Source organism: Akebia trifoliata, chromosome 5, assembly GCF_017979445.1.
Source record: "Akebia trifoliata isolate Shusen 1 chromosome 5, ASM1797944v1, whole genome shotgun sequence".
Classification (NCBI taxonomy): Eukaryota; Viridiplantae; Streptophyta; class Magnoliopsida; order Ranunculales; family Lardizabalaceae; genus Akebia; species Akebia trifoliata.
In genome coordinates this window covers 29,084,149-29,109,557 of record NC_141379.1, presented here as the reverse complement: position 1 = coordinate 29,109,557, position 25,409 = coordinate 29,084,149, and the positions used below count along the sequence as shown (strand labels likewise).

The 25,409-nt window shown below is 33.9% G+C and overlaps 3 protein-coding genes across 3 annotated transcripts; all 3 read left to right on the top strand.

Annotated features, from left to right (window-relative positions):
* The first annotated feature begins 5,367 nt into the window (after window positions 1-5,367).
* Window positions 5,368-7,187, top strand: LOC147402012 (transcription termination factor MTERF8, chloroplastic-like). The gene has a single exon (XM_086443517.1). It carries the CDS (start codon window positions 5,741-5,743, stop codon window positions 6,941-6,943), a length of 1,203 nt encoding a protein of 400 aa, XP_086299643.1. The 5' UTR covers window positions 5,368-5,740; the 3' UTR covers window positions 6,944-7,187.
* A 4,152-nt stretch (window positions 7,188-11,339) lies between these two features.
* LOC147402011 (uncharacterized) lies at window positions 11,340-13,135 on the top strand. The gene is made up of 2 exons (XM_086443516.1): window positions 11,340-11,589; window positions 12,088-13,135. Exon 2 carries the CDS (start codon window positions 12,167-12,169, stop codon window positions 12,830-12,832), a length of 666 nt encoding a protein of 221 aa, XP_086299642.1. The 5' UTR covers window positions 11,340-11,589; window positions 12,088-12,166; the 3' UTR covers window positions 12,833-13,135.
* A 5,884-nt stretch (window positions 13,136-19,019) lies between these two features.
* LOC147402010 (uncharacterized) lies at window positions 19,020-21,189 on the top strand. The gene has a single exon (XM_086443514.1). It carries the CDS (start codon window positions 19,179-19,181, stop codon window positions 20,391-20,393), a length of 1,215 nt encoding a protein of 404 aa, XP_086299640.1. The 5' UTR covers window positions 19,020-19,178; the 3' UTR covers window positions 20,394-21,189.
* Window positions 21,190-25,409: the final 4,220 nt, after the last annotated feature.

Genomic DNA, 25,409 nt, shown 5'->3' with positions numbered 1-25,409 from the left:
TTTTTCCAAGGTGTGCAGTTTTGGAGATTTTGGAATCCAAAGGAATGATAAGGAGGAAGGTGAAGGTGACTTCAATGTTGGTTTTGACAGAGAAGAAATTCTACGATAAGTTTGTTATGAAGTACCATGAAACAATCCCTGAAGTGGTGAAAGCGTATAGAGGTGGGATTGAATTTTCAGGGTTTGGAGAGCGGAGAATGTGGTGGGGTTCAAGGTCTTTTTGAGAGTTGAAAGAAAAAAAGAAACAAAACCGTGATAATCTAACGCTCTTTTTTCAGACGCCCCTTGTACGCCCCCATAAAATGCAATCTGATGCTCATTTTTAAGACGCCCCCCATACGATCCCTGACTTGGCAGTTACATAACCATAAATCTTTTTCTTGTGCATCCCTAAGCAAAGGATTATATTCATTTTATCACTTAAAAAATTCTTCCTTGTACTCTATTCGTATGATTATATTCAAAAGAAGTTGCACTCATTATTATCTTCTTCTTTTTCTTGATCGGTAATGAACGAAAAGCGATATGAATTTGCTAATTTAAAATTGATTGGTAGATAGCTTGATCTGTTATGATAGATCAAAAGATGTCTACATTGCAAGTTTTGCTTGGTGTTTCAAATACACTTGAGCCGCCCAATCTATTATAAATCCAAGCGATACATGCCTCGTAGACACGGTATGTTGGCATAGGAACATGACAGATCTATGTAACCCAATTTGTTGCTACTAGTCTGAGCCAACGAATCAATACGAGGTGAACCTATTCATATAACAATGAATCCACCGATAACATTGAGCTCCTAGTCAAGGCTTTTTCTACATGCATGGCACGCAACCTAATGTATTTAATCTCCTGCCAAAATGTGCCACATCGTATGTTGCTATAGGAACAAGACATTGTTCTAGCTGGCAACTTTTATTATTATTATTTTGTACTTAATAAAATTGCAAATAAGGGTCATCCTAAGGTGCTGTAGAGAGGTGAAGGAAATTTTTTTTTTTTTTTCTTCTAAATTGACCATTTGTCATTTTAAGTAGGGACATCAAGTACTAATGCATTCTTTCACTTAAAAAATCTTTCTTGTACTCTATTCGTATGATTGTATTTAAAAGAGGTTACACTCATCAAAGCTTGCAATTGACTATGACATCATCTTTTTTTTTTCTTCATTACACTTAAAAGAAAAAAAGAAAAAGATTGCACTCCATTGTTTTCCTTTTGTTCTTCTTCTTCTTCTTCTTCTTTTATGGATTGTATTACATATATATGGAGAGAAGGTGTTTGTGACGGCAACATTGAAAGAATAAGAGCAAAAATCTACGAGTTACATTGATGGAGATCATAAAGATTCCTCTTTTGAGGTGCAATAAGTAGACTTACGATAAGAGTTTAACAATAAAAAAATAAAAAAAGATTTATTTTTTTAGGTTGAGATGCAATTGGCAACTTGTAATCTACAAAACTCAGTTTGATGTCTCGTCTCGTCCATGGATGATGCCGAGTTGTTTCGGATGAGTCAACTCGTCTCAAATGAGACCAAGTTGTCTTGGACAAGACAATCCATTTAACTCGGTTTATATGGATTGATTTACATATATTTAAATTAAAATAACCATAATTTTTTTTAATAAAATATGGTGCACTTTACGTCAGCCCCTTGAGAACCAATCGGTGGTGCTTGTTGGAGTGGCATCTATCCTCTTCCAATGGCAAAAACAAGGCGCTTGGAGCATCTGAACTTTAGAATTTTTGAGTTTCGTCGACTCCTGGAAAGCCGGGGGCATGGTGCATTCTTTGGCAAGATCTTTGGATGGATTCATCAATCACGTATCTTCACCTATTTATTAGTCATAAGATCATGTTTTATCTATATAATAATTATTTAAATTCTATAAAAAAAATTATTTTAAACAAAATCCTGATTGACTCAGCCAAGATTTTCAAAATATCATCCAAGACATCTCGTAATCTTGCGAGATGATTCGAATGTTGAGACATTAGGCGTATCCGTATCGTAATTGAACGAAACTGAGAAGACTTGGGCAAGTCATCTCAATCTCAGACAAGGTTTAAAACCATGTCTACAAGTAGTTGGTCCCTTTTAAGTAGCCATTTTAATTTTGTTTCAATGAATAATAATTATAAAAAAAAACAAAAAATTACCAAAAAACAAAACCTCCAAGGAACCACACAAGAATGCCCAAACTTGATATCCTCTTGTCCCTCTCAAAAGAAAATGCACCAAGCTCCTACCAACAACCTTTATGTGGAATTTCATTATAAAGTCCTTAAAGATAACCTTGGGAGTGTGTATTCAAAGAGATCATGCTAGAGTTACTTAACCTACAAGAGAAGTGAGTGCCAAATAGGATACAATCTGATGGGACATCAAATCTTAAAGAGTAGATTTTAGTTTTCATTTAGATTTTTATTTTAGGACTTTGTTTTCATGTTTTATAGGCTTATTTTGATGTTTTGTTGGCCTATGATCTTAATATAATATTTAGGGATAGTTTAGTAATTTTAATTTATCTTTTATTTAAGTTTATTAGGGGTGAAAAATTAGGAGAGAAAGTTACGAAAATTAGATTAATTTATTTGGTATTTTAGTTTGATTAGGATTCTTGATTTATTTTTATTTTTATATAAATTGTATTAGGATTTTTTTAAATGGTGAAAAGTGTAGAATATGATGAATAAAAAGAAAGTTTGATGTTTTTGTCAATTTCATAGAGATGCATTTAATAGTCATTATTTTTATCATTATTAAATGGACCCATTCGATATTTCATTTTTATTAAGTGGAGTGCGTAATTAGAAGGGCGGGTGGCTTCGAGTTCCAATCTTTTAAGTGATATTTTATTTTAAAGTTAAAGAATATTTTGAAATTTTGAAATTTTAGTAGGTTCTAACTAGTTTAATTGGTAAAGTGGGTGATGATACCATGACCCAGGTTCAAATCTTGCAAACACCAAGTTATTAAATTCATTAAAAACAAACTTACCTATAAAAAAAATGTTGAAATTTTTATGCTCAACAACATTATATATTATACTTAGTTTTTGAATCATGATCCACATAGCATCTAGTAGTAGTTATTTAAATAACATTGGGGACTCCTAATCAAGTCATTTTCTACATGACACGCAACCTAATGTCCTTAATCTCCTACCAAGTTCCACACGTATGTTGTTATAGGAACATGACATTGTTTTAGATCCCAAGTTTTGGGAATGGTGTCTACATGGCAAGTTTTGATTGGTATTTAAATACATTTGACTCGAGCCATGTATACAATCCTATGTGTTATAAATCCAACCAAAACGTGCCACATAGACACCATATGTTTGTATAGGAACAAGACACCATATTGGACCTATGTGACTTAATTTGTTATTACTAGTTCGAACCATGAACGAGTAAGAAGTGAACCAATTAATCCTGAGGGGTTGGCTCAATGGCAATTTTAGAACTATAAGCGATTAATGCTCGTAGGTTGTTAGTTTAATACTTAGTATAGGCATTAATTCCTCAAGGGCCACCCCTTGACCCTCATTTACCTAGTGCGTGTGATGTGTGGACAATTCACGGTATTAATTCCTCAAAGGTCACCCATCGACCCTCATTTACCTAGTGCGTGTGATGTGTGGGCAATCCATGTGCTCTAGGACTAGTCATTGGACAAGACCATGCTCTATGGAATGAGCAAAGCCCATATACAGGTCCGATCCACTATCTACAAGGATACCTAGTTATCAAAAAAACGTGAACCAATGCACAGTACAATTTGTATTGGGATCATAAAATCAAGCGAACCATAAACCCATCCAATTTTGACTGGGTTCGATGAATCAAATAATTTTTTAATGGGTTACCCAACCAATTTATTATATATTTTTTATAATTTATATTTAAAATTTGAATTCATATATTAATTTAATTATATTTAACTAAGAATTTTTTAATATTTTAACTGTACTTACTTGAATAATGTACATATGCACAAGTGTACCAAGCTAGCGAATCGATCTAGGAAACCAAAGCAAACCACAAACAAATTATCTCTCCTTGCCCCTAGGAATCGAGTTCCATCTAGAGTGGAGAACCATGAATCCGAATTCAATTCAAGTGAACCAATGAATCAGGCAACATAGTTATGGATGGAACTCATTGAAAAAATGATTTTATTTTAAGATAAATTAGTTGAGAAAGGAAAATATAAATGATATGGGGGTGGCTATTTGAACACACCAAAATGGCTCAATGCACCCACTTAAGTGATTTCTGTAAATAATAATAAAAAAAACAACAAATTACCATTTCACCCTTTTATTTTGGCTTATTGTACCCATCCCCACATATTGAACAAAAACTCAAAACCCACTTTCTTCTTCTTCATATTCATCTCCTTCTAAGTTTTGCAAAAGATTGAATCAATGGAGATTAGGTTTTAGGTATTTTTTTTCTTCAAGTTATCTTATTTCTTTGAAATTTCTTTTTACTATTTTTGCATTTAATCATCAAAGAAGATGAAAAATCACTATTAAAACCTAAAACGATGATTATGAACCGAAGAACTTGAAGAATTCTTGGTAGTTCTGTTCAGTAGGTTTAGACAGAACATTACTAAACTGATTCGGTAGATATCTACTAAACAAAACTTTCTTATGTGAATGACTTTACTCGATTGAAAATGTTTAGGGTAAGAAAAATAAGTAAGATCAAAACTTAAAAATCTCATTGAAACATTTCTATATGTAAAGTGAAATAAGAAATTTAAGTTAAAAGTATATTTACTAGGAGGCATTTAGAATCCCTAAAGAGAGCCAAACATGTTTTCAACATATGGGTTAGAATTTTTGGAATGGGTTGATTTTTTGTAAGGATGATATCTATTAAGAGGAGATCATCATCACAAAAAATTAGCCCATTCCGAAGCTTCTAACTCATGTTTGGATATATGTTTGGCACAATGTTTGGCTCTCTTTAGGGCCTCCGAATGTTTCCCATATTTAATTGGTCTGTGTAGATAGTTATCTTAAAGTTAAGTTGGGTATCACAAGAAAGTGGGTGAAATGACTAGGGCTGGCCATAGATTGGTTTGGTATCAAATCAGTGCCACTTCGATCCAATCTAATCCGAACAGATTAATGAAGATGTGAATCTAATCTAATCGGTTTCATTTAATCCTTAATCCAAAACCGATCCCATCGATCCAAACACATGCCTTATTTTCAAATTATCAATGTTCGAAAATTTTAAAAAATCTACTTTCCTATTACAAATATAGAAGAAAAAAAAAAAGACTAAAACGTTTTATGTATATGTATTTATATGAAATTAAGAATAAAAAAAAATTAAAATATATTCGGATCAGATTGGGATAGATTCGAATCAAATCCAAAATCACTTCCAATCTAAGATTTCAATCGTTCCGAAAATCCAATTATTCCTGTTTTTTCAGATCGGACTGGCTCTGACATCAGATATATTTTAGATGATTGCCAACCCTAGAAAAGAGCCATTTTCGGTGTGTGCAAAAATCTACCCCCAAATGATATTTTGTATTTGGGCCATTTTGAGAGAGAAGGAACAATGTTTGTGTCTTATAGGCGTTAAATGGGTTATATCTTAGTAACCCTAGATGTCTGATGCTCTGCGATTCAAGTAGAAGAGTCCTGAATTCTTCCAAATCTGTAAGTTCTGATTAAATTTCCTAGTTATATTTTCGGTTACAATGTTTCGTTTTGTTCACAGAAATCTTCAACACCACACTAGAATTAGAGAACCTACAACAATACATGTTAATAATGTCTGTGTTGTTGTTTTTCTTCTTCAATGTCAAAACCCACATCTCAAATCCATCTCGAACATCTCTGAATTCAAAAACCCATCATCAATAACTGTAGATTACCTCATGAACTCATGTGGGTTATCTCCAGAAACTGCTCTCTCTGCATCCAAGATGATGCATTTGTCCTCCACAGAGAAACCAGACTCAGTCCTCATTTTCTTCCAAAACCATGGATTCACCAAAACCCAGATCACACAACTCATCTCCAATCGCCCAAAGTTACTATTACTGGATCCCAACAAGATCCTCAAACCCAAAATAGAATTTCTCCATCATGATTTAGGCTTTTCAGGCCCAAACCTTTTCAAACTCCTATCTTATGATTCATCACTCTTAACCAGGAGCTTGCATAAGCAGATAATCCCTACTTTCAATTTCCTTAAGAGATTCATTATTAATAATAATGACATTCTCGCCACCATCAAGCGTACAGCTTGGGGTTTCAACAGTTTAGACAAGGCACTCATTCCCAATATCTCAATATTGAGAGATCAAGGTGTTTCAGAATGCTCAATTTCCAAACTATTAATGTCCCAGCCTGTGATACTGATGCATAAAGCCGATCGGTTTAAAGAAATCCTCGAGACGGTTAAGGAATTGGGTTTCAATTCGTCAAGTCCAATGTATGTTTATGCAGTTCAAATACTAGGCTGTATGAGTAAATCGAGATGGGAAGAGAAATTGGAGGTTTATCGGAGCTTTGGTTTTTCCGAAAGTGAGATTCTTTCAGCAATCAGGAGGCAACCATTTTGCATGGTCACATCAAAGGAGAAGTTACGGAGAGTGGTTGAATTTTTCATGGAGAAACTGAAATGGAAACCAGAGGATATTGCTCTGCGTGCAGAATTTATTTTGCTTAGTTTTGAGAAGAGGATTTTTCCAAGGTGTACAGTTTTGGAGATTTTGGAATCCAAAGGAATGATAAGGAGGAAGGTGAAGGTGACTTCAATGTTGGCTTTGACAGAGAAGAAATTCTTCGACAAGTTTGTTATGAAGTACCACGAATCAATTCCTGAAGTGATGAAAGCATATAAAGGTGGGATTGAATTTTCAGGGTTTGGAGAGCGGAGAATATGGTGGGGTTAAGGTCTTTTTGAGCGTGGAAAGAAAAAAAGAAGAAAACTGTGATAATCTAACGCTCTTTTTTCAGACACCCCCCATACGCTCGCTGACTTGGCAGTTATATAACAATAAATCTTTTTCTTGTGCATCTCGAAGCAAAGGAGGGGCGTCTAAAAAAATCCTGGTACTAATTGCATTTTATCACTTAAAACAATCTTCCTTGTATTCTATTCGTATGATTATATTCCAAAAGAAGTTGCACTCATTATTATCTTCTTTTTCTTGATCGGTAATGAACGAAAAGCGATATGAATTTGCTAATTTAAAATCGATTGGTAGATAGCTTGATTGTTCTGATAGATCGAAAGATGTCTACGTTGCAAGTTTTGCTTGGTGTTTCAAATACGCTTGAGCCGTCCAATCTATTATAAATCCAAACAAAACATGCCTCATAGACACGGTATGTTGGTATAGGAACATGACAGATCTATGTAATCCAATTTATTGCTACTAGTCTGAGCCAACGAATCGATACGAAGTGAACCTATTCATATAACAATAAATCCTCCGATAACATTGAGCTCCTACATGCATGGCACGCAGCCTAATGCATTTAATCTCCTTCCAAAATGTGCCACATCGTATGTTGCTACAGGAACAAGACATTGTTCTAGCTTGCAACTCTTATTATTATTATTTTGTACTTCATAAAATTGCAAATAAGGGTTATCCTAAGGTGTTGTAGAGAGGTGAAGGAAATTTTTTTTTTTTTGCTTTTCTTCTAAATTGACCATATGTCATTTTAAGTCGGGACATCGAGTAGTAATGCATTCTTTCACTTAAAAAATATTTCTTGTATTCCATTCGTATGATTATATTTAAAAGAGGTTGCACTCATCAAAGCTTGCAATTGACTATGGCATCATCTTTTTTTCTTCATTATCACTTAAAAGAAAAAAAGAAAAAGATTGCACTCCATTGTTTTCCTTTTGTTCTTCTTCTTCTATGGATTGTATTACATATATATGGAGAGAAGGTGTTCGTGACGGCAACAATGAAAGAATAAGAGCAAAAATCTACGAGTTCCGTTGATGAAGATCATAAAGATTCGTCTTGTGAGGTGCAACAAGTAGACTTATGATAGGAGTCTAACAATAAAAAAAATAAAAAAAAGATTTATTTTTTTAGGTTGAGATGCAACTGGCAACTTGTGATCTACAAGCATAGTTTCAAAACTCAGTTTGACGTCTTGTCTCGTCCATGATGATACCGAGTTGTTTTGGATGAGTCAACTCATCTCAAATGAGACCAAGTTGTCTTGGACTAGACAATCCATTTAACTCGGTTTATATGGATTGATTTACATATATTTAAATTAAAATAACTATAAATTTTTTTTTAATAAAATATGGTGCACTTTACGTCAGCCCCTTGAGAACCAATCGGTGGTGCTCATTGGACTGGCATCTATCCTCTTCCAATGGCAAAAACAAGGCACTTGGAGCATCTGAATTTTAGAATTTTTGAGTCTTTCACTCCTGGAAAACCGGGAGCATGGCACATTCTTTGGCAAGATCTTTGGATGGATTCATCAATCACGTATCTTCACCTATTTATTAATGAAAAGTGAAGAATGTGATGAATAAACAGAAAGCTTGATTTGCGATTTTGCCGATTTCATAGAGATATGCATTTAATAGTCATTATTTTTATCATCATTAAATGTACCCATTCAATATTTTCATTTTTATTAAGTGGAGTGCGTTTTTAGAAAGGCGGGTGGCTTCGAGTTCCAATCTTTTAAGTGAGTGCTATTTTATTTTAAAGTTAAAGAATATTTATTATTTTGAAATTTTAGTAGGTTCTAACTACTTTAATTGATAAAGTCTTTGGGTGATGATACCAAGACTTGGGTTCGAATCCTACCAACACCGAGTTACTGAACTCATAGAAAACAAACTTTACCTACAAAAAAAAACTGTTGAAATTTTTATGTTCAACAACAGTATATATTATACTTAGTTTTTGAATCATGATCCACATAGTATCTAGTGGTACTTATTTAAGTAACATTGGGCTCCTAATCAAGTCATTTTCTACATGCCACACAACCTAATGTCCTTAATCTCCTATCAAAAAGTTTCACTCCTTATGTTGCAATAGGAACATGACATTGTTTTAGATCCCAAATTGTGAGAATGGTGTCTACATGGCAAGTTTTGGTTGGTGTTTAAAACACATTCGGCTCGAGCTATGTATGCAATCCTATGTGTTATAAATCTAACCAAAACGTGCCACATAGACACTGTATGTTGGTATAGGAACAAGACACCATTCTAGATCTATGTAACCTAATTTGTTATTACTAGTTCGAACCATGAACGAGTGAGAAGTGAATCAATTAATCTCAAGGGGTTGGCTCAATGGTAATTTCGGACCGATAAGCGGTTAATGCTCGTAGGTCGTTAGTTCAATACCTAGTATGAGCATTAATTCCTCAAGAGCCACCTCTCAACCCTCATTTACCTAGTGTGTGTGATGTGTAGGCGATCAACGTGCTTTGGGACTAGTCTTTCGACAAGACCATGTTCTATGGAATGGGCAAAGCCCCTATATGGGCCTGATCCACTGTCTACAGGGATTCCTGGTTATAAAAAAAAATGAATCAATTTGCAGTACAATTTGTATTGGGATTATAAAATCAAGTGAACCATAAACCCATCAAATTTTGACTGGGTTCAACAAATCAAATAATTTTTTAATGAGTTACCAACCCAATTTATTATATATTTTTTCTAATTTATATTTAAATTTGTATTCATGTATTAATTTAATTATATTTAACGAAGAATTTTTTAATATTCTAACTGTACTTACTTGAATAATATACATATGCACAAGTGAACCAAGATATCGAATCGATCTAGGAAACCAAAGCAAACCACGAAACAAATTATCTCTCCTGCCCTTTGGAATCAGGTTCAATCTAGAATGGAGAACCACGAACCCAAATTCGATTCAAGCGAACCAATGAATTAAGCAACATAGTTATGGATGGAACTCATTAAAAAAATGATTTTATTTTAAGATAAATTAGTTGAGAAAGGAAATATGTAAATGATATGAGGGCGGCTATTTGAACACACCAAAATGGCTCAATGCACCCACTTAAGTGACTTCTGTAAAATTGAAAAAAAAAAAAAAAAAAGCAAATTACCTTATTGCACCCATCCCCACCTATCAAACAAAAACTCAAAACCCACTTTCTTCTTCTTCCTTCATCCTCGTCCTCTTTTTCTTCTTTTTCTTCATATTCATCTCTTCTAAGTTTTGCAAGAGATTGAATCAATGAAGATTAGGTTTTAGGTATTTTTTTCTTCAAGTTATCTTATTTCTTTGAAATTTTTCTTTTACTATTTTGCATTTAATTATAAAAGAAGATGAAAAATCACTATTAAAACCTAAAAGGATAATTTTGAATCGAAGAACTCAAAGATTTTTCGGTAGTTTTGTTCAGTAGGTTCAGACAAAACATTATTAAACCGATTCGGTAGGTATCTACTGAACAAAATTTTCTCACGTGAATGACTTTGACTCGATTGGAAGTGTTTAGGGTAAGAAAAAAAAGTAAGATTAAAACTTAAAAACCTCATTAAAACCTTTCTACATGCGAAGCAAAAACAAACAAAAAATGATTTAGTACTTTTAGATAAGTGAAACAAGAAATTTAAGTTAAAAGTATATTTACTAGGAGGCATTCAGAATCCCAAAAGAAAGTCAAAAATGTTTTCAATGTATGGGATAGAATTTTCGGATTGGGTTGATTTTTTGTGAGGATGATATATATTAAGAGGAGATCATCCTCACCAAAATTCAGCCCATTCCAAAGCTTCTAACCCATGTTTGGAAAAATGTTTGGCACAATGTTTGGTTCTCTTTAGGGCTTCTGAATGCTTCCCATATTTAATAGGTCTGTGTAGATAGTTATTTTAAAGTTGAGTTGGATATCGCAAGAAAGTGGGTGAAATGAGTAGGGCTGGCCATAGATCAGTTCGATATCAAATTAGTGCCACTTCAATCCGATCGGATTAATGAATATATGAATCTAATCTGATCCGTTTCATTTAATCCTTAATCCAAAATCGATCTCGTCCAATCCAAACACATGCCTTATTTTCTAATTATCAATATTCAAAATTTTTAAAAAGTCTAATTTCCTACTACAAATATAGAAGGAAATATAAAAATACTAAAACATTTTATGTATATGTATTTATATGAAATTAAGAATAATAAAAAAATATATTAAAATATATTCGAATTAGATTGGGATAGATTCGAATCAGATCCAAAATCACTTTGGATCTAAGATTTCAATCGATCCGAAAATCCGATTAGTCCTCTTTTTTCAGATCGGACTGGTTCGGACATCGGATATATTTCAGATGATTGCTAGCCCTAGAAATGAGCCATTTTCGGTGTGTGCAAAAATCTACCCCCAAATGATATTGTATTTGGGCCATTTTGAGAGAAAAGGAACAATGTTTGTATGTTATATAGGCGTTAAATGGCGGAAAAGCAGGAGAACCATTAAAGGGTTATATCTTAGTAGCCCTAGATGTCTGATACTCTGCGATTCAAGTAGAAGAGTCCTGAATTCTTCCAAATCTGTAAGTTCTGATTAAATTTCCTAGTTATATTTCGATTACAATGTTTCGTTTTGTTCACAGAAATCTTCAACACCACATTAGAATTAGAGAACCTACAACAATACATGTTAATAATGTCTGTGTTGTTGATGTTCTTCTTCAATGTCAAAACCCACATGTCAAATCCATCGCAAACATCTCTGATTCCAAAAACCCATCATCAATAACTGTAGATTACCTCATGAGCTCATGTGGGTTATCTCCAGAAAGTGCTCTCTCTGCATCCAAGATGATTCATTTGTCCTCCACAGAGAAACCAGACTCAGTCCTCATTTTCTTCCAAAACCATGGATTCACCAAAACCCAGATCACACAACTCATCTCCAATCGCCCAAAGTTACTATTACTGAATCCCAACAAGATCCTTAAACCCAAAATAGAATTTCTCAATCATGATTTAGGCTTTTCAGGCCCAAACCTTTTCAAACTCCTATCTTATGATTCATCACTCTTAACCAGGAGCTTGCATAAGCAGATAATCCCTACTTTCAATTTCCTTAAGAGATTCATTGGTAATAATAATGACATTCTCGCCACCATGAAGCGAACAGCTTGGGGTTTCAACAATTTAGACAAGTCACTCATGCCCAATATCTCAATATTGAGAGATCAAGGTGTTTCAGAATGCTCAATTTCCAAACTATTAATGTCCCAGCCTGTGACACTGATGCATAAAGCCGATCGGTTTAAAGAAATCCTCGAGGCGGTTAAGGAATTGGGTTTCAATTCGTCAAGTCCAATGTATGTTTATGCAGTTCAAATACTGGGCTCTATGAGTAAATCAAGATGGGAAGAGAAATTGGAGGTTTATCGGAGCTTCGGTTTTTCCGAAAGTGAGATTCTTTCAGCAATCAGGAGGCAACCCTTTTGCATGGTCACATCAAAGGAGAAGTTACGGAGAGTGGTTGAATTTTTCATGGAGAAACTGAAATGGAAACCAGTGGATATTGCTCTGCAGGCACAAGTTATTTTGCTTAGTTTTGAGAAGAGGATTTTTCCAAGGTGTGCAGTTTTGGAGATTTTGGAATCCAAAGGAATGATAAGGAGGAAGGTGAAGGTGACTTCAATGTTGGCTTTGACAGAGAAGAAATTCTTCGACAAGTTTGTTATGCAGTACCATGAAACAATTCCTGAAGTGATGAAAGTGTATAAAGGTGGGATTGAATTTTCAGGGTTTGGAGAGCGGAGAATATGGTGGGGTTAAGGTCTTTTTGAACGTGGAAAGAAAAAAAGAACAAGACCGTGATAATCTACCGCTCTTTTTTCAGACGCCCCCCATACGCTTGCTGACTTGGCAGGTACATAACCATAAATCTTTTTCTTGTGCATCCCGAAGCAAAGGAGGGGCGTCTAAAAAAATCCTGGTACTAATTGCATTTTATCACTTAAAAAAATCTGCCTTGTACTCTATTCGTATGATTATATTCAAAAGAAGTTGCACTCATTATTATCTTCTTTTTCTTGATTGGTAATGAATGAAAAGCGTTATGAATTTGCTAATTTAAAATCGATTGGTAGATAGCTTGATTGTTCTGATAGATCGAAAGATGTCTACGTTGCAAGTTTTGCTAGGTGTTTCAAATACGCTTGAGCCGTCCAATCTATTATAAATCCAAACAAAACATGCCTCATAGACACGGTATGTTGGTATAGGAACATGACAGATCTATGTAATCCAATTTATTGCTACTAGTCTGAGCCAACGAATCGATACGAAGTGAACCTATTCATATAACAATAAATCCTCCGATAACATTGAGCTCCTAGTCAAGGCTTTTTCTACATGCATGCCACGCAGACTAATGTATTTAATCTCCTACCAAAATGTGCCACATCGTATGTTGCTATAGGAACAAGACACTGTTCTAGCTCGCAACTCTTATTATTATTATTATTTTGTACTTCATAAAATTGCAAATAAGGGTTATCCTAAGGTGTTGTAGAGAGGTGAAGGAATTTTTTTTTTCTTTTCTTCTAAATTGACCATTTGTCATTTTAAGTAGGGACATCGAGTATTAATGCATTCTTTCACTTAAAAAAATCTTTCTTGTACTTCATTCGTATGCAACCTCATCAAAACTTGCAATTGACTATGACATCATCTTTTTTTTTCTTGATTATCACTTAAAAGAAAAAAAAAAAAAAAAAGATTTCACTCCATTGTTTTGCTTCTGTTCTTCTTCTTCTATGGATTGTATCGCATATATATGGAGAGTAGGTGTTTGTGACGGCAACATTGAAAGGATAAGAGCAAAAATGGACGATTTCCGTTGATGGAGATCATAAAGATTCCTCTTGTGAGGTGCAACAAGTATACTTATGATAGGAGTTTAACAATAAATAATAAAAAAAGATTTATTTTTTTAGGTTGAGATGCAATTGGCAACTTGTGATCTACAAGCATGGCTTCAAAACTCAGTTTGACGTCTCGTCTCTCCCATGGAAGATACCAAGTTGTTTTGGATGACTCAACTCGTCTCAAATGAGACCAAGTTGTCTTGGACGAGACAATCCATTTAACTCGGTTTATATGGATTGATTTACATATATTTAAATTAAAATAATTATAATTTTTTTTAATAAAATATGATGCACTTTACGTCAGCCCCTTGAGAACCACTCGGTGGTGCTCGTTGGAGTGGCATCTATCCTCTTCCAATGGTAAAAACAAGGCGCTTGGAGCATCTGAACTTTAGAATTTTTGAGTCTCGTCGACTCCTAGAAAGCTGGGAGCATGGCACATTCTTTAGTAAGATCTTTGGATGGATTCATCAATCACGTATCTTCACCTATTTATTAGTCATAAAATCATGTTTTATTTATATAATAAATATTTAAATTCTATAAAAAAAAATATTTTAAACAAAATCCTGATTGACTCAACCAAGATTTTCAAAATATCATCCAAGACATCTCGTAATCTTGCGAGATGATCCGAATGTTGAGACATTATGCATATCTGTATCGTAATTGAACGAGACTGAGAAGACTCGAGCGAGTCATCTCAGTCTCGGACAAGGTTTAAAACCATGTCTACAAGTAGTTGGTCCCTTTTAAGTAGCCATTTTAATTTTGTTTCAATGAATAATACTTATAAAAAACAAAAAAACAAAAAATTACCAAAAAACAAAAACTCCAAGGAACCACACAAGTGCCCAAACCTGATATCCCCATGTCCCTCTCAAAAGAAAATGCACCAAGCTCCTACCAACAACCTTTATGTGGAATTTCATTATAAAGTCCTTAAAGATAACTTTGGGCTCCTCTTGTAATTTACTCCAAGAAAACAAATTATGGCTTAATGTCTAAGATAACATATAAAGCATTTCCTTCAATTTGATGATCGGAGTTATTGAGAAAGAGAGATGGTTTCGTAGGTTCTTTAATGGAATTTTGCTTCAATGAATCATAATTTTTCACTAAAACAAGTAGAGTTTTACACAGCTTTTTTATTTTACTTGGTTTTCAAATTCGAGTCCAAAACAAAGCTACCCAAGTGAGTACTCTTGATCTTTGAGTTAGCCAAGCAAGATAATCTCTTATAAGACCATTTGTGTTTTCCACTCCATAACATGGTTTTCGAATTCGTGTTCAAATGAAGATGCCTAGGGTAAGTTATCTTAATCTTTGAGGTAGTCGAGTGAGATAATCGATGTTAGTTAACCATCACATTGACTCATCCAAAATCTAAGGTGACTTGCTAAAATCTCCATCATTTTTAATTGTTTTTCATATAAAATAATCAATTTTAATAAGTTAACTATTTATAAACTAAATAAAATAAAATTGTATGATTGAAAATCTATCTATGTGTCATTCACAAGTATATTGCTATAACACCGTAAAGAATGCATGCTATTAGCTTTTAAGCACCGTCAAAGAGTAAGTGCGGAGAAATAATTTACTCTATTGAAGCATCTCAAAGAGATCAACAATCGATCTTGAAAAGTGGGGCTTAGACCCATAGCTCAATTGGTTAGACATATTGCAACACAACTCCGCGGCCGTGAGTTCAAGTCCAGCTTATCCATAAAAAAAAATGACAAACTTGAAAAGGCCAATAGAAAAATAAGAATTTATGGACAAAGGGTCACCTTACATAATTAGAAAAAGGGATGGCTTAGATTAGATCTAGGGTTTAGAGAATATTATAAATACTTGTTTCTTGTTGTAATTTTCTTGAATGATGAATAAAATTGAGATTGATACCTTGATATTCTCATTAATGGTGTGGTGTGAGGTCATTAGCGAATCTAAAGTAAAATTTGTTTTCTCTATCAATTTCTCAATCGAAGTAGGTATTTTTTTTTTCTTAACATATTTTTCATTTTCTCTATTAAATTTCAGTTTTGAACCTCTAAGACATCCATAAACCTTACCAATTCACTCTATAAATTAAATTCCATCGACATTCTCTTCTTTGTTGAAACCTAATCCTAACGCTCATAAAAATCCGATCTAACCCTTCTCTACTCAAATTACATCATTCCTTACCACCCAAAATCCTAATCACCTTATCTTTTTTTAGTCTACAATTTTTTCAAACATTGTTAACTTGCTGCCCCTATAAATAAGCATCACTTATTTAACTATTTTTCATCAAAATTGAGTCTAAAAATTTATTTTAAACATTTAATTGAAACCCTAGGTAAGAGAAAGACCTGTCTTCCAATTGGAACCTATTGTTATTACTTGAATAGCTATTACTGTGGGATTGCGATAAATCTTAAGACTATTTTGATTATCGCTTAGATTCTCTTGCATATCCATGAATATATGAATTAATGATTTATATTTGTATTACTTATGTTAATTCAATCTGATTTTAGATTTATCATCTTAGGTAACATTCACGGTCCTACATCAATATTTGTGACTGCAACATTGAAAGAGTAAGAACAAAAATAGATTAGTTGGGTTGATGGAGATCATAAAAATTCCTCTTGTGAGGTTCAACAAGTAGACTTATGATAGGAGTTTAACAATAAAAATAATAATAATTTGAGCCGATCCTTTGTAATGTTCAAATAGAATGTTTTAATAAATAATTCACAAAATTAGGGTATACTAATAAGTATAAGTTGGAGGTATCAGTAGCAGTTCTCTTTAAAAATGAAGTCCTTTAAGATAAACTTCTCTTATGTATCCCGAGGCAAATGATCTATAGTTGTGATGGGGGCGTATCTCAGAGAGAGAGGCATCCAATCACGACTCTTAATAGAAAGATAGAAACTCTTCAACCTCTCTCGCAAGAACTTGGGTTTGATTTTTATTTTTATTTTTCACAAATAACTATCAGTTTCGACCCCTAATTTCGTTGGCAACGTCTTATGTATAAGAAGAACTTTATTCATTTTCTTCCTATTGATACAGAAGACGAAACAGGAAAAAGAGTTGAGTAATTAATCAAATCATGCAAAGAGTAAGTTGTGGCGACGATCTTGTCCCCAAGATCCAAAGTAGAAGATCAAATTTTTGTGGCAAGTCATTTTTGAAAATGCAAGGGATATTTCCATATTCACCAAAACCATGTCTTATCTCATTTGTTTATAGACCTGTTTTTGCAACCCAACTTTTACTTATTACACTCCAATCAAAAATAAATAAATTAAGTATACGGTTGAGGAAAAGTAGAAGTCTGGTTCCAATAGAAGTTCACTCTCATTAATTTTGCAAGATTTCTATTCTTTTTTATTCTTTTTTTGCTTAAAATTTTATATGAGCCTACTCATAATTATAAACAACTACTGAAACTGTTTCAATGCTTGTTATAATGTTTTGTAATTTTGAATTTATAATTTGAGCCAAACCTTTGTAATGTTTGAAGAGTGAATTGTAATGATTAATTGGGGTGTGATAAATCATTTAAGAAATGAGAGTATAATAAGTAAAAGTTGAGGTGACAAGAGCAGCTCTATTTATTCTCGATAAGGTAGCATAGTAAAAGTTGAGTGACAATTTTCTAATTTTTATCCAAAACAAAGATCAAGACGAGTCATCTTGATCGGTAAGGTAGCATAGTAAGACATATTGACTCATCCGAAATCCAAGATGATACATAATCAATTTTAATAATTTAACTGTTTTTAACGTTATAAAAATAAAATATTATGATCAAAAATCTAATTAATTCACTTTGCATGATCAGATTGAAGGAAAGGATATAGAGAGAGGTTGAATTTTCTTCAGAGAAACTAAAATGGAATTTCATTTAATTTTTATGATAATTATGATAAAGAAAAAGAGTTGTTCTCTTTTCTTTTTTCTTTCCTTTCTAGCTAAAAATAAATCTATACAAAAATGGCACAAACATGATTTTTAGTATCTTAATATATAGATTGCATCACAACCTCAATGACATAGACGCCTTTTTTTTTTTTTTTTCCTTGCATCATTATACTTATTATTTAGTATTTTATCGGCAAACAAGGTTTTAAAACTTGTTTTGATGTCTCGTCCTTGAACGAGATTGAGTCATGATCTGGTTCAACAATGAAACAATGGACTGTGTTTCCAAATGAAATCAAACTTTGAGATGACTTGTCTATCCGTCTCATTGGTGAACGATATCAAGACAAATCGAACGAGTATTCTCAATCTCGAACTAGATTTAAAACCATGTCTACCAAAAGTGAATCTCATCCATTTAAAATATTAAATGAGGGATATTTTTCTTTAAAAAATAAATGGAATTTTAATAGTATTGAAATATTTATGTGGTTGTTTATACTTATTTTTGGTTGATTTAGAAACCGTGTTTTCAAATTGATGACCCCCTTGACAAAGGTAATTTATGAGAGTCTAAATTAAAATTACCTAAATGCCCTTCCTTCGACCTCTAGTCAAAATCCCTTGAATTTTCTTCACAGAGGTCAACTTAAAGGTGGGTAAATTATTTTTAACCTACATAAATATAATTTTCAATCCACTGTATTGAACGGTTTTCAAAAGGCCTATGGTTTTACTACTCAACTTGATTTTTCTACAAAAATCTTATTTTTTTCTAGAGATTTGACACGGAAGGTGATAAAATCTTGTGATTGAACACGAGTTAACTCCAAAATACCTCATCTCCAAGTTATTAAAACATCCGGAGCAAACTACTTTTAACATATTCAACCTCATCTTTAATGTCATGTAAAAGTCATGATTCTCTATCCAAACATATCTTCTAGTTCTCTTAAAATTATGTCTTTGTTCTTTAGATTTGAAGGTTGACAAGGATAGAATTGAAAGGTTGCAAAATAGGTTTAAGATAATTAGTTTTGTGAAAATATGTAGGATTGTTTACTTAGACGAAGCTAAGGGCATTTAGGAAATTTAGCTTAGTGTCAAATAAGAAGACCAAGGTCAAGAGAGAATGCCATCACTACCAATTTCAATTTTGGAAACACGTGAAAACCCAGAAGACACCAACGTAAACCCTAGTTGTATCTGCGATTCAAGTTCTTGGTTTGAAAACACTTGTGAATGTGAATCTCAAATTCCTCTAAATTCGTAAGTTTTGTTCTAATTTCGTTAGCTTTTCTTTTTCCTTTTTTAATTAAGATATGTTTCGTATTTTTCACAGAAATCAACAACACATCAGATTTGGAGAACTAACAAGAAAACATGTTAATAATGTCTGTGTTGTTGTTTTTCTTCTTCAATGTCAAAACCCACATCTCAAATCCATCTCAAACATCTCTCAATCTAAAAACCCGTCATCAATAACTGTAGATTACCTCATAAACTCATGTGGTTTACCTCCAGAAACAGCTCTCTCTGCATCCAAAAAGATCAAATTGTCCTCCAAAGAGAAACCATACTCAGTCCTCACTTTCTTCCAAAACCATGGATTCACCAAAACCCAGATCACACAACTCATCTCCAAGTGTCCAAGGTTACTCTTATATGATCCCATCAAGAACTATGAACCCAAAATCGAATTTCTTCGTGATTTGGGTGTTTCAGGCCCGAGCCTCACCAAAGCACTCATTTGCGATCCGGGATTCCTAAACAGAAGCTTGAAGAACCAAATCATCCCTGCTTTCAATTTCCTTAAAACCTTTATTGGTACCAACGACAATGTCGCTGCTGCCTTCAAGCGATCAACTTGGATCCTCCAATACAATTTAAATATACTAGGAACCAATATCACGATATTGCGAGATCATGGTGTGCCGGAATGCAACATTTCGAAAATGTTCATCTCCCAGCCTAGGTCACTGATGATGAAAATTGAGGAATTTAAGGGAAATGTCGAGGTGGTTAAGGAAATGGGATTCGATCCGTCACGCCCAATGTTTGTTCATGTAGTTCGGGTTCTGAACGGGTTGAGTAAGTCCAATTGGGAAAGGAAATTGACAATTTTTCAGAGCTTGGGTTGGTCTGAAACTGAGATTCTTTCAATGTTCAAGAGGCAACCATTCTGTTTTTTAAAGTCGGAGAAGAAGATACGGAAAGGGGTTGGATTTTTCATGGAGAAATTGAAATGGAAACATGCGGATATCTCTCTGCGCCCAAATGTTCTTACACATAGTTTGGAGAAGAAGATTGTTCCGAGGTGTGCAGTTTTGGAGATTTTGGATTCGAAGGGGATGATAAGGAAGAAATTGATGGTCACTACAATATTGAACTTCACTGAGAAGGAATTCTTGGATCAATTTGTTATAAAGTACCATGAAACAATCCCTGAAGTGGTGAAAGCATACAAAGGTGCAATTAAATTTACGGGGTTTGGAGAGCGTAGAATGGGGTGGGGTTATGGTGGTGTTGAGCGGTGAAGGGAAAATTTTGATTATTTTTTGTCTTAAATGTAGGATCATTTGACATTTTAAGTAAGAACATCTAATACTAATTGCTCTAGTACTTAAAAAATTCTTTTTTGCACTCCATTTGTATGATTACATTCAAACTCAAAACCTAAAAGTGGATGCACTCATCATTGTTAGTATCCCATCCTAGGATACTAATGCAGAAAATGGATCCGTTTAAAGAAATTGGTGAGGTGGTCACAGAAATGGGATTTGATTAGGCGAGCTCAATGAATATTAATGCAGTTTGGGTGTTGATCGCGGTGAGTAAATCAAGTTGGGAAAGGAAATTGACGGTTTTTCGGAGCTTTGGTTTGTTTGAGGATGAGATTCTTTCAGTGTTCAGGAGGCAAGCATCGTTCATGCTCACATCGAAGGATAAGATACAAAGAGGGATTGAATTTTTCATGGAGAAACTTAAATGGAAACCAGCGGATATCTCTTTCCATCCAAATGTTCTTCTGTTTAGTTTAGAGAAGAAGATTGTTTCAAGGTGTGTAGTTTTGAAGATTCTTGATTTCAAAGAAAATGACAAAGATGAAGTTGAAGGTGGTTGCAGTATTGGTTTCAACAGGGAAGGAATTCTTGGATAATTTTGTGATGAATTACCATGAAACAATCCCAGAAATGGTGAAAGCATACAAAGGCGACGTTGAATTTGCAGGCTTTAGTGATTTCTTTTATATTGATTTGTCATTCTAAGTTGGGACCAGTGTAGATCATCTAATACCAATTGCATTTTATCGCTTAAAAATTCTTTTTGCACTTCATTCTTATGATTTCACTTGTCATTATCTTCATTTTCTTGTTCATGCAAAACTTAAGAGGGACTGTGACGCCTCCATTTTTCCTCATTATCCCTTAAAAGAAAAAAGTCACTCCACGATTGCAGTTCATATGTATGGAGAGAAGATTCTTGCATTTAGATTGATAGCAACATGAAACGAGACTCAGGGGCAGAGCCAGTAAGCAGCCTGCCCACTCCCTCACCTCCCTCCCTGTTTGCACCCCCACCCACACACACACCTTTTTTTCTCTCTTTTTCTTTTTTCCAGTTTTTGAAGATTGACATTTTCTCGCGATTGGGCTTCTCTTATAGACTAATTGGAAAATACCTAAATATTATTTTCAACTTCCAACCAAAAATTTCTGAATTTCTCCCCAAAACCTTTCATCTTCAAGCTCTTCATCTGTACCATCAACTATAGTTTCCCCAATACAATAAAACCATGACTCCACCTTTGAAGAGAAAAAAAAAAAGGATGAAGTGGGTGGATGGAGATCCTAAAATTTCTCATTCCTCCAATTTTTTAGGTTCGGGTGAAATGTGCAACTTGTGATCTATAAGAGGAAAGGGGTTTGGGCCTAAGCCACTAACATGCTGTAGAAAGGGGCAGTGAAATTTCATTTTTTTTTTTTAATTGATTATTTGGAATATCAACTAAAAATTGTCCTCAAAGATGATCTCTCCATTTCCTCTTGCAATTAAGTCCAACAAAATACTAAGAAAGCAACTTTAATGTCTAAGATGACATCAAGCTTCGATCCTTCATTTCTTTCAATTTTATGCCAAAGATGATTGAGAAAGAGAGTTGGTTTCATTAAAAAGGCAGCCTATAATACAGTGTTTTAATGATCCTCTCTTTTTTTTAAAATAAAGCAGTACAAATAATATGATTTTTAGGTTTTTAATATGTGTAATGCTTTTTGGGCGCCCTCCCGCTCCCATTACAAAATTGTAGATCATTTGCCATGGGATACATATAAATATAAATCTTTTTCTTGTGTATCCCGAGGCAAATTATCTACGATTCTGTGGAGGGGGCGTACGGGGGTGCATCCTATTATTACGACTCTATATATAAGTGTGTGTGTGTGTGTGTGCGTGTGGCAAGACTATATTCATTCTTCTGTATTGTATTTTATCTACAAAGAAAGTGGACCACGGCCATTTTAAATGTGGGATGTCTTCATCTTTTAATATTATCATTGAAATTATTATGTGCATATGATTTAGACCTTTGCCCCCCCCCCTTCCAAAAAATAATAATAATAAATAAATAGCTATGTACGAGGAGACTAAAATAAAATTTTCTCTTGTAGACAAAACCCCTTGAATGTCCTCCCAAAAAATGGGTAAACTTCATTTTACCTTTTCAATTTGGTCTTCAATCCACTATATTCAATGTCTTTCTTAAATAGCCGTTGGTTTTTCTACTCAAAACTTGATATTTTTAGTGAAACTTCCTCGTTTTACTTCTCTAAAAATCACAACTTGTTCTTGAGATTTGAAGGTAGAAGGACATAAAATTTTAAATTTGAAAATAAGGCAATGTTCGTAGGTGTGTCAATGGGCCCGTTCCGGCTCAATTCCTTAGGTACTTATAATCATAACCATTTAATTTTTCGGATTCAGATTCTTATCAGTTCTAAGATAACTGGAACCCCTAAGAAATAGGAGTATCCATCGGTTCTGGTTCCAAAAATCGAATGGGAAAAAATTATATCAAATCACTATCAAACATTGTTTCTTTCAAAAACTTCACATATCATCTTATAATATGTTCTATGAAAGGTATTAGTTAACTATTTAAAAAATAATTATGATAATAAAGTATTAGTTATCTTATTTACAAGTATACATTTTTAGAAGAGATGGCCCATAGTCTCCGATGCATAATTTATATAGAGAATTGAACATCTTTATATACCATATGCATTAATTTTAAAATGAAAGAAAATCTTAAAGGATCTGTAATATAAAAAGAAATGACGGAATACATCAATTTCGAATACTGACAGGTCCCCCATGGGATAGAACCGCCTACTTCTTATTGATTTGATTCCATTTTAGACCAGACTCTAATCGATTCCAATAACAAGAAAACCAAAACAAAGGTTTTCAATTTCGATTCGATTTCGATTAAATGGATTATTACTGACACCCCTAAATGTTTTTTATCTAAAAATATATTCTTTGCCTATAAATAGTGCTAAAAAATTTCAATCTTTTTCTGTGATTTTTATTTTGTATACTAAAGTATTACTTACCTGATTGTGGTTAAAAAAGGAAAAAAAGTCAGGGAATTTATCGTGATTCTGAATTTTTAGTATACAAATGATGCTCTTGAATCTTGATGGTCACACACAAAATAATTTTATTCATGAGGATTTCTTAATTTTTTATGGGCAACGAAATTGTACTTATCACTTGTCCCACTCGGTTGGGTCACCAATCCAATCGGTTGAACAAGTTGAACTGGGCAGGTCAATTGATTTCTCTAAAATTGGATTTTTTTCAATTGACTCAGCCTATAGAAGTTAGTGGGTCTGGCCGGCCGGTCCAGTCTGATTTTTAAAACACTGGTTTGTACCTTGCAAATGTTAAATGGCGGAGAAGCAAAGCAATGTCATTTATAAGTTTTATCTCATAAGCCCTAACGAGCGTTAAATGGCCGAGAGCACTTGAATTCCTCCAAGTTCCTAAATTCTACTCAAATTTCTTAACTTTTCTTGTTTTGTTTTGTTTTGTTTTTTTTTCCGATGTTCCGTATTTTTCAGAGAAACTTAAAACAACACATCAGAATTAGAGAACTAACAGCTATCCATGTTATTATCAGTGTTCAATGTCAATAAAACCCACATCTCAAATCCATCTCAAACCTCTCATAATCCAAAAACCCATCATCAATAACTATAGATTACCTCATAAACTCATGTGGGTTATCTTCAAAAACAACTCTCTTTGCATCCAAAAAGATCCATTTTTCCTCCACACAGAAACTAGACTCAGTCCTCACTTTCTTCCAAAACCATGGATTCACCAAAACACATATCACACAACTCATCTCCAATCACCCAAAGTTACTATTACTGGATCCCAACAAGATCCTTATGTTATAAAATTCATAGTTTTATTATGTATTGTATTCTTATGTTTTGTTGGTGGTAAAATTTGAACTCAAGACCTCTTGAGTATTATTTGTAAAGTGTAGAGATTTCCTTAATTGTTGAAACTTAAGTTAAAAGTGTTTTTCCCCTTTTTGTATAAGGTTAAAGTCAAAGATTCTTTAATTTTCTTGTTTGTGAGAATTGTAAAACAACTTTTCCAAATTTTAGTTTTAGGTCGGATAAATACAAGAGTGATGCTCATCTAATAAAGGATCTCACTCTCTCACTTTCTTGAATGTGAATGAAAAAGAGAGTGGGCCTCGCTCATACATAGGGGTCCAAGGCACCATGGGATTGCAACCCATTGTGTTTGGGATCAACCCGTCGAAAAACCTTAAAGTATGTGTGCGCATACAACATACACGCAAGGGAGCTTTCTAAACGTCTCTCTCTCTCTCTCTCTCTCTCTCTCTCTCTCTCTCTCTCTATAATCCATTAAGCTGTTGGGCTTCTTTGTGTCGTTAGGCTTTCTACTGTATTAGAGAAGTGTACCACAGAGGTCAATATACAGAAAATAACTTTCTGATCTCTCTTTCTCTCCTCTATACGATTCACTCTAAATTTCACTGTTCAAAATAGACTAATCAAGTTTGTTGTTGGCTTGCTACTTTCGAGTGTAAGCCTAGCATGAACATGACTGTTGAATCTTGAAACTAACCATCAGAGCCTTTCGCACCGTGGATATTATCTTAAAAAGATACGAATTTGGTTTTAAGGACAACGGCTCTTATGTGCCTCAGTCACATCAAAATCGATAAGTTCTTTCCAATCTTCACTTTCTAAAATCTATGATTTGGATTTAGAATATTTGTTTCAAGGTCACAGAATATCTCCAACACCTTAAACCCAAAATAGAATTCCTCCAGCATGATTTAGGCTTTTCATGCCCAAATCTTGTCAAGCTCCTGGCTGATGATCCAGTACTCTTAACAAGAAGCTTAGATAACCAAATCATCCCTAATTTCAATTTCCTTATGGTCTTCCGTGGCACTAATGACGGCATTCTCACCGCCTTACAGTGAACAACTTGGGGTT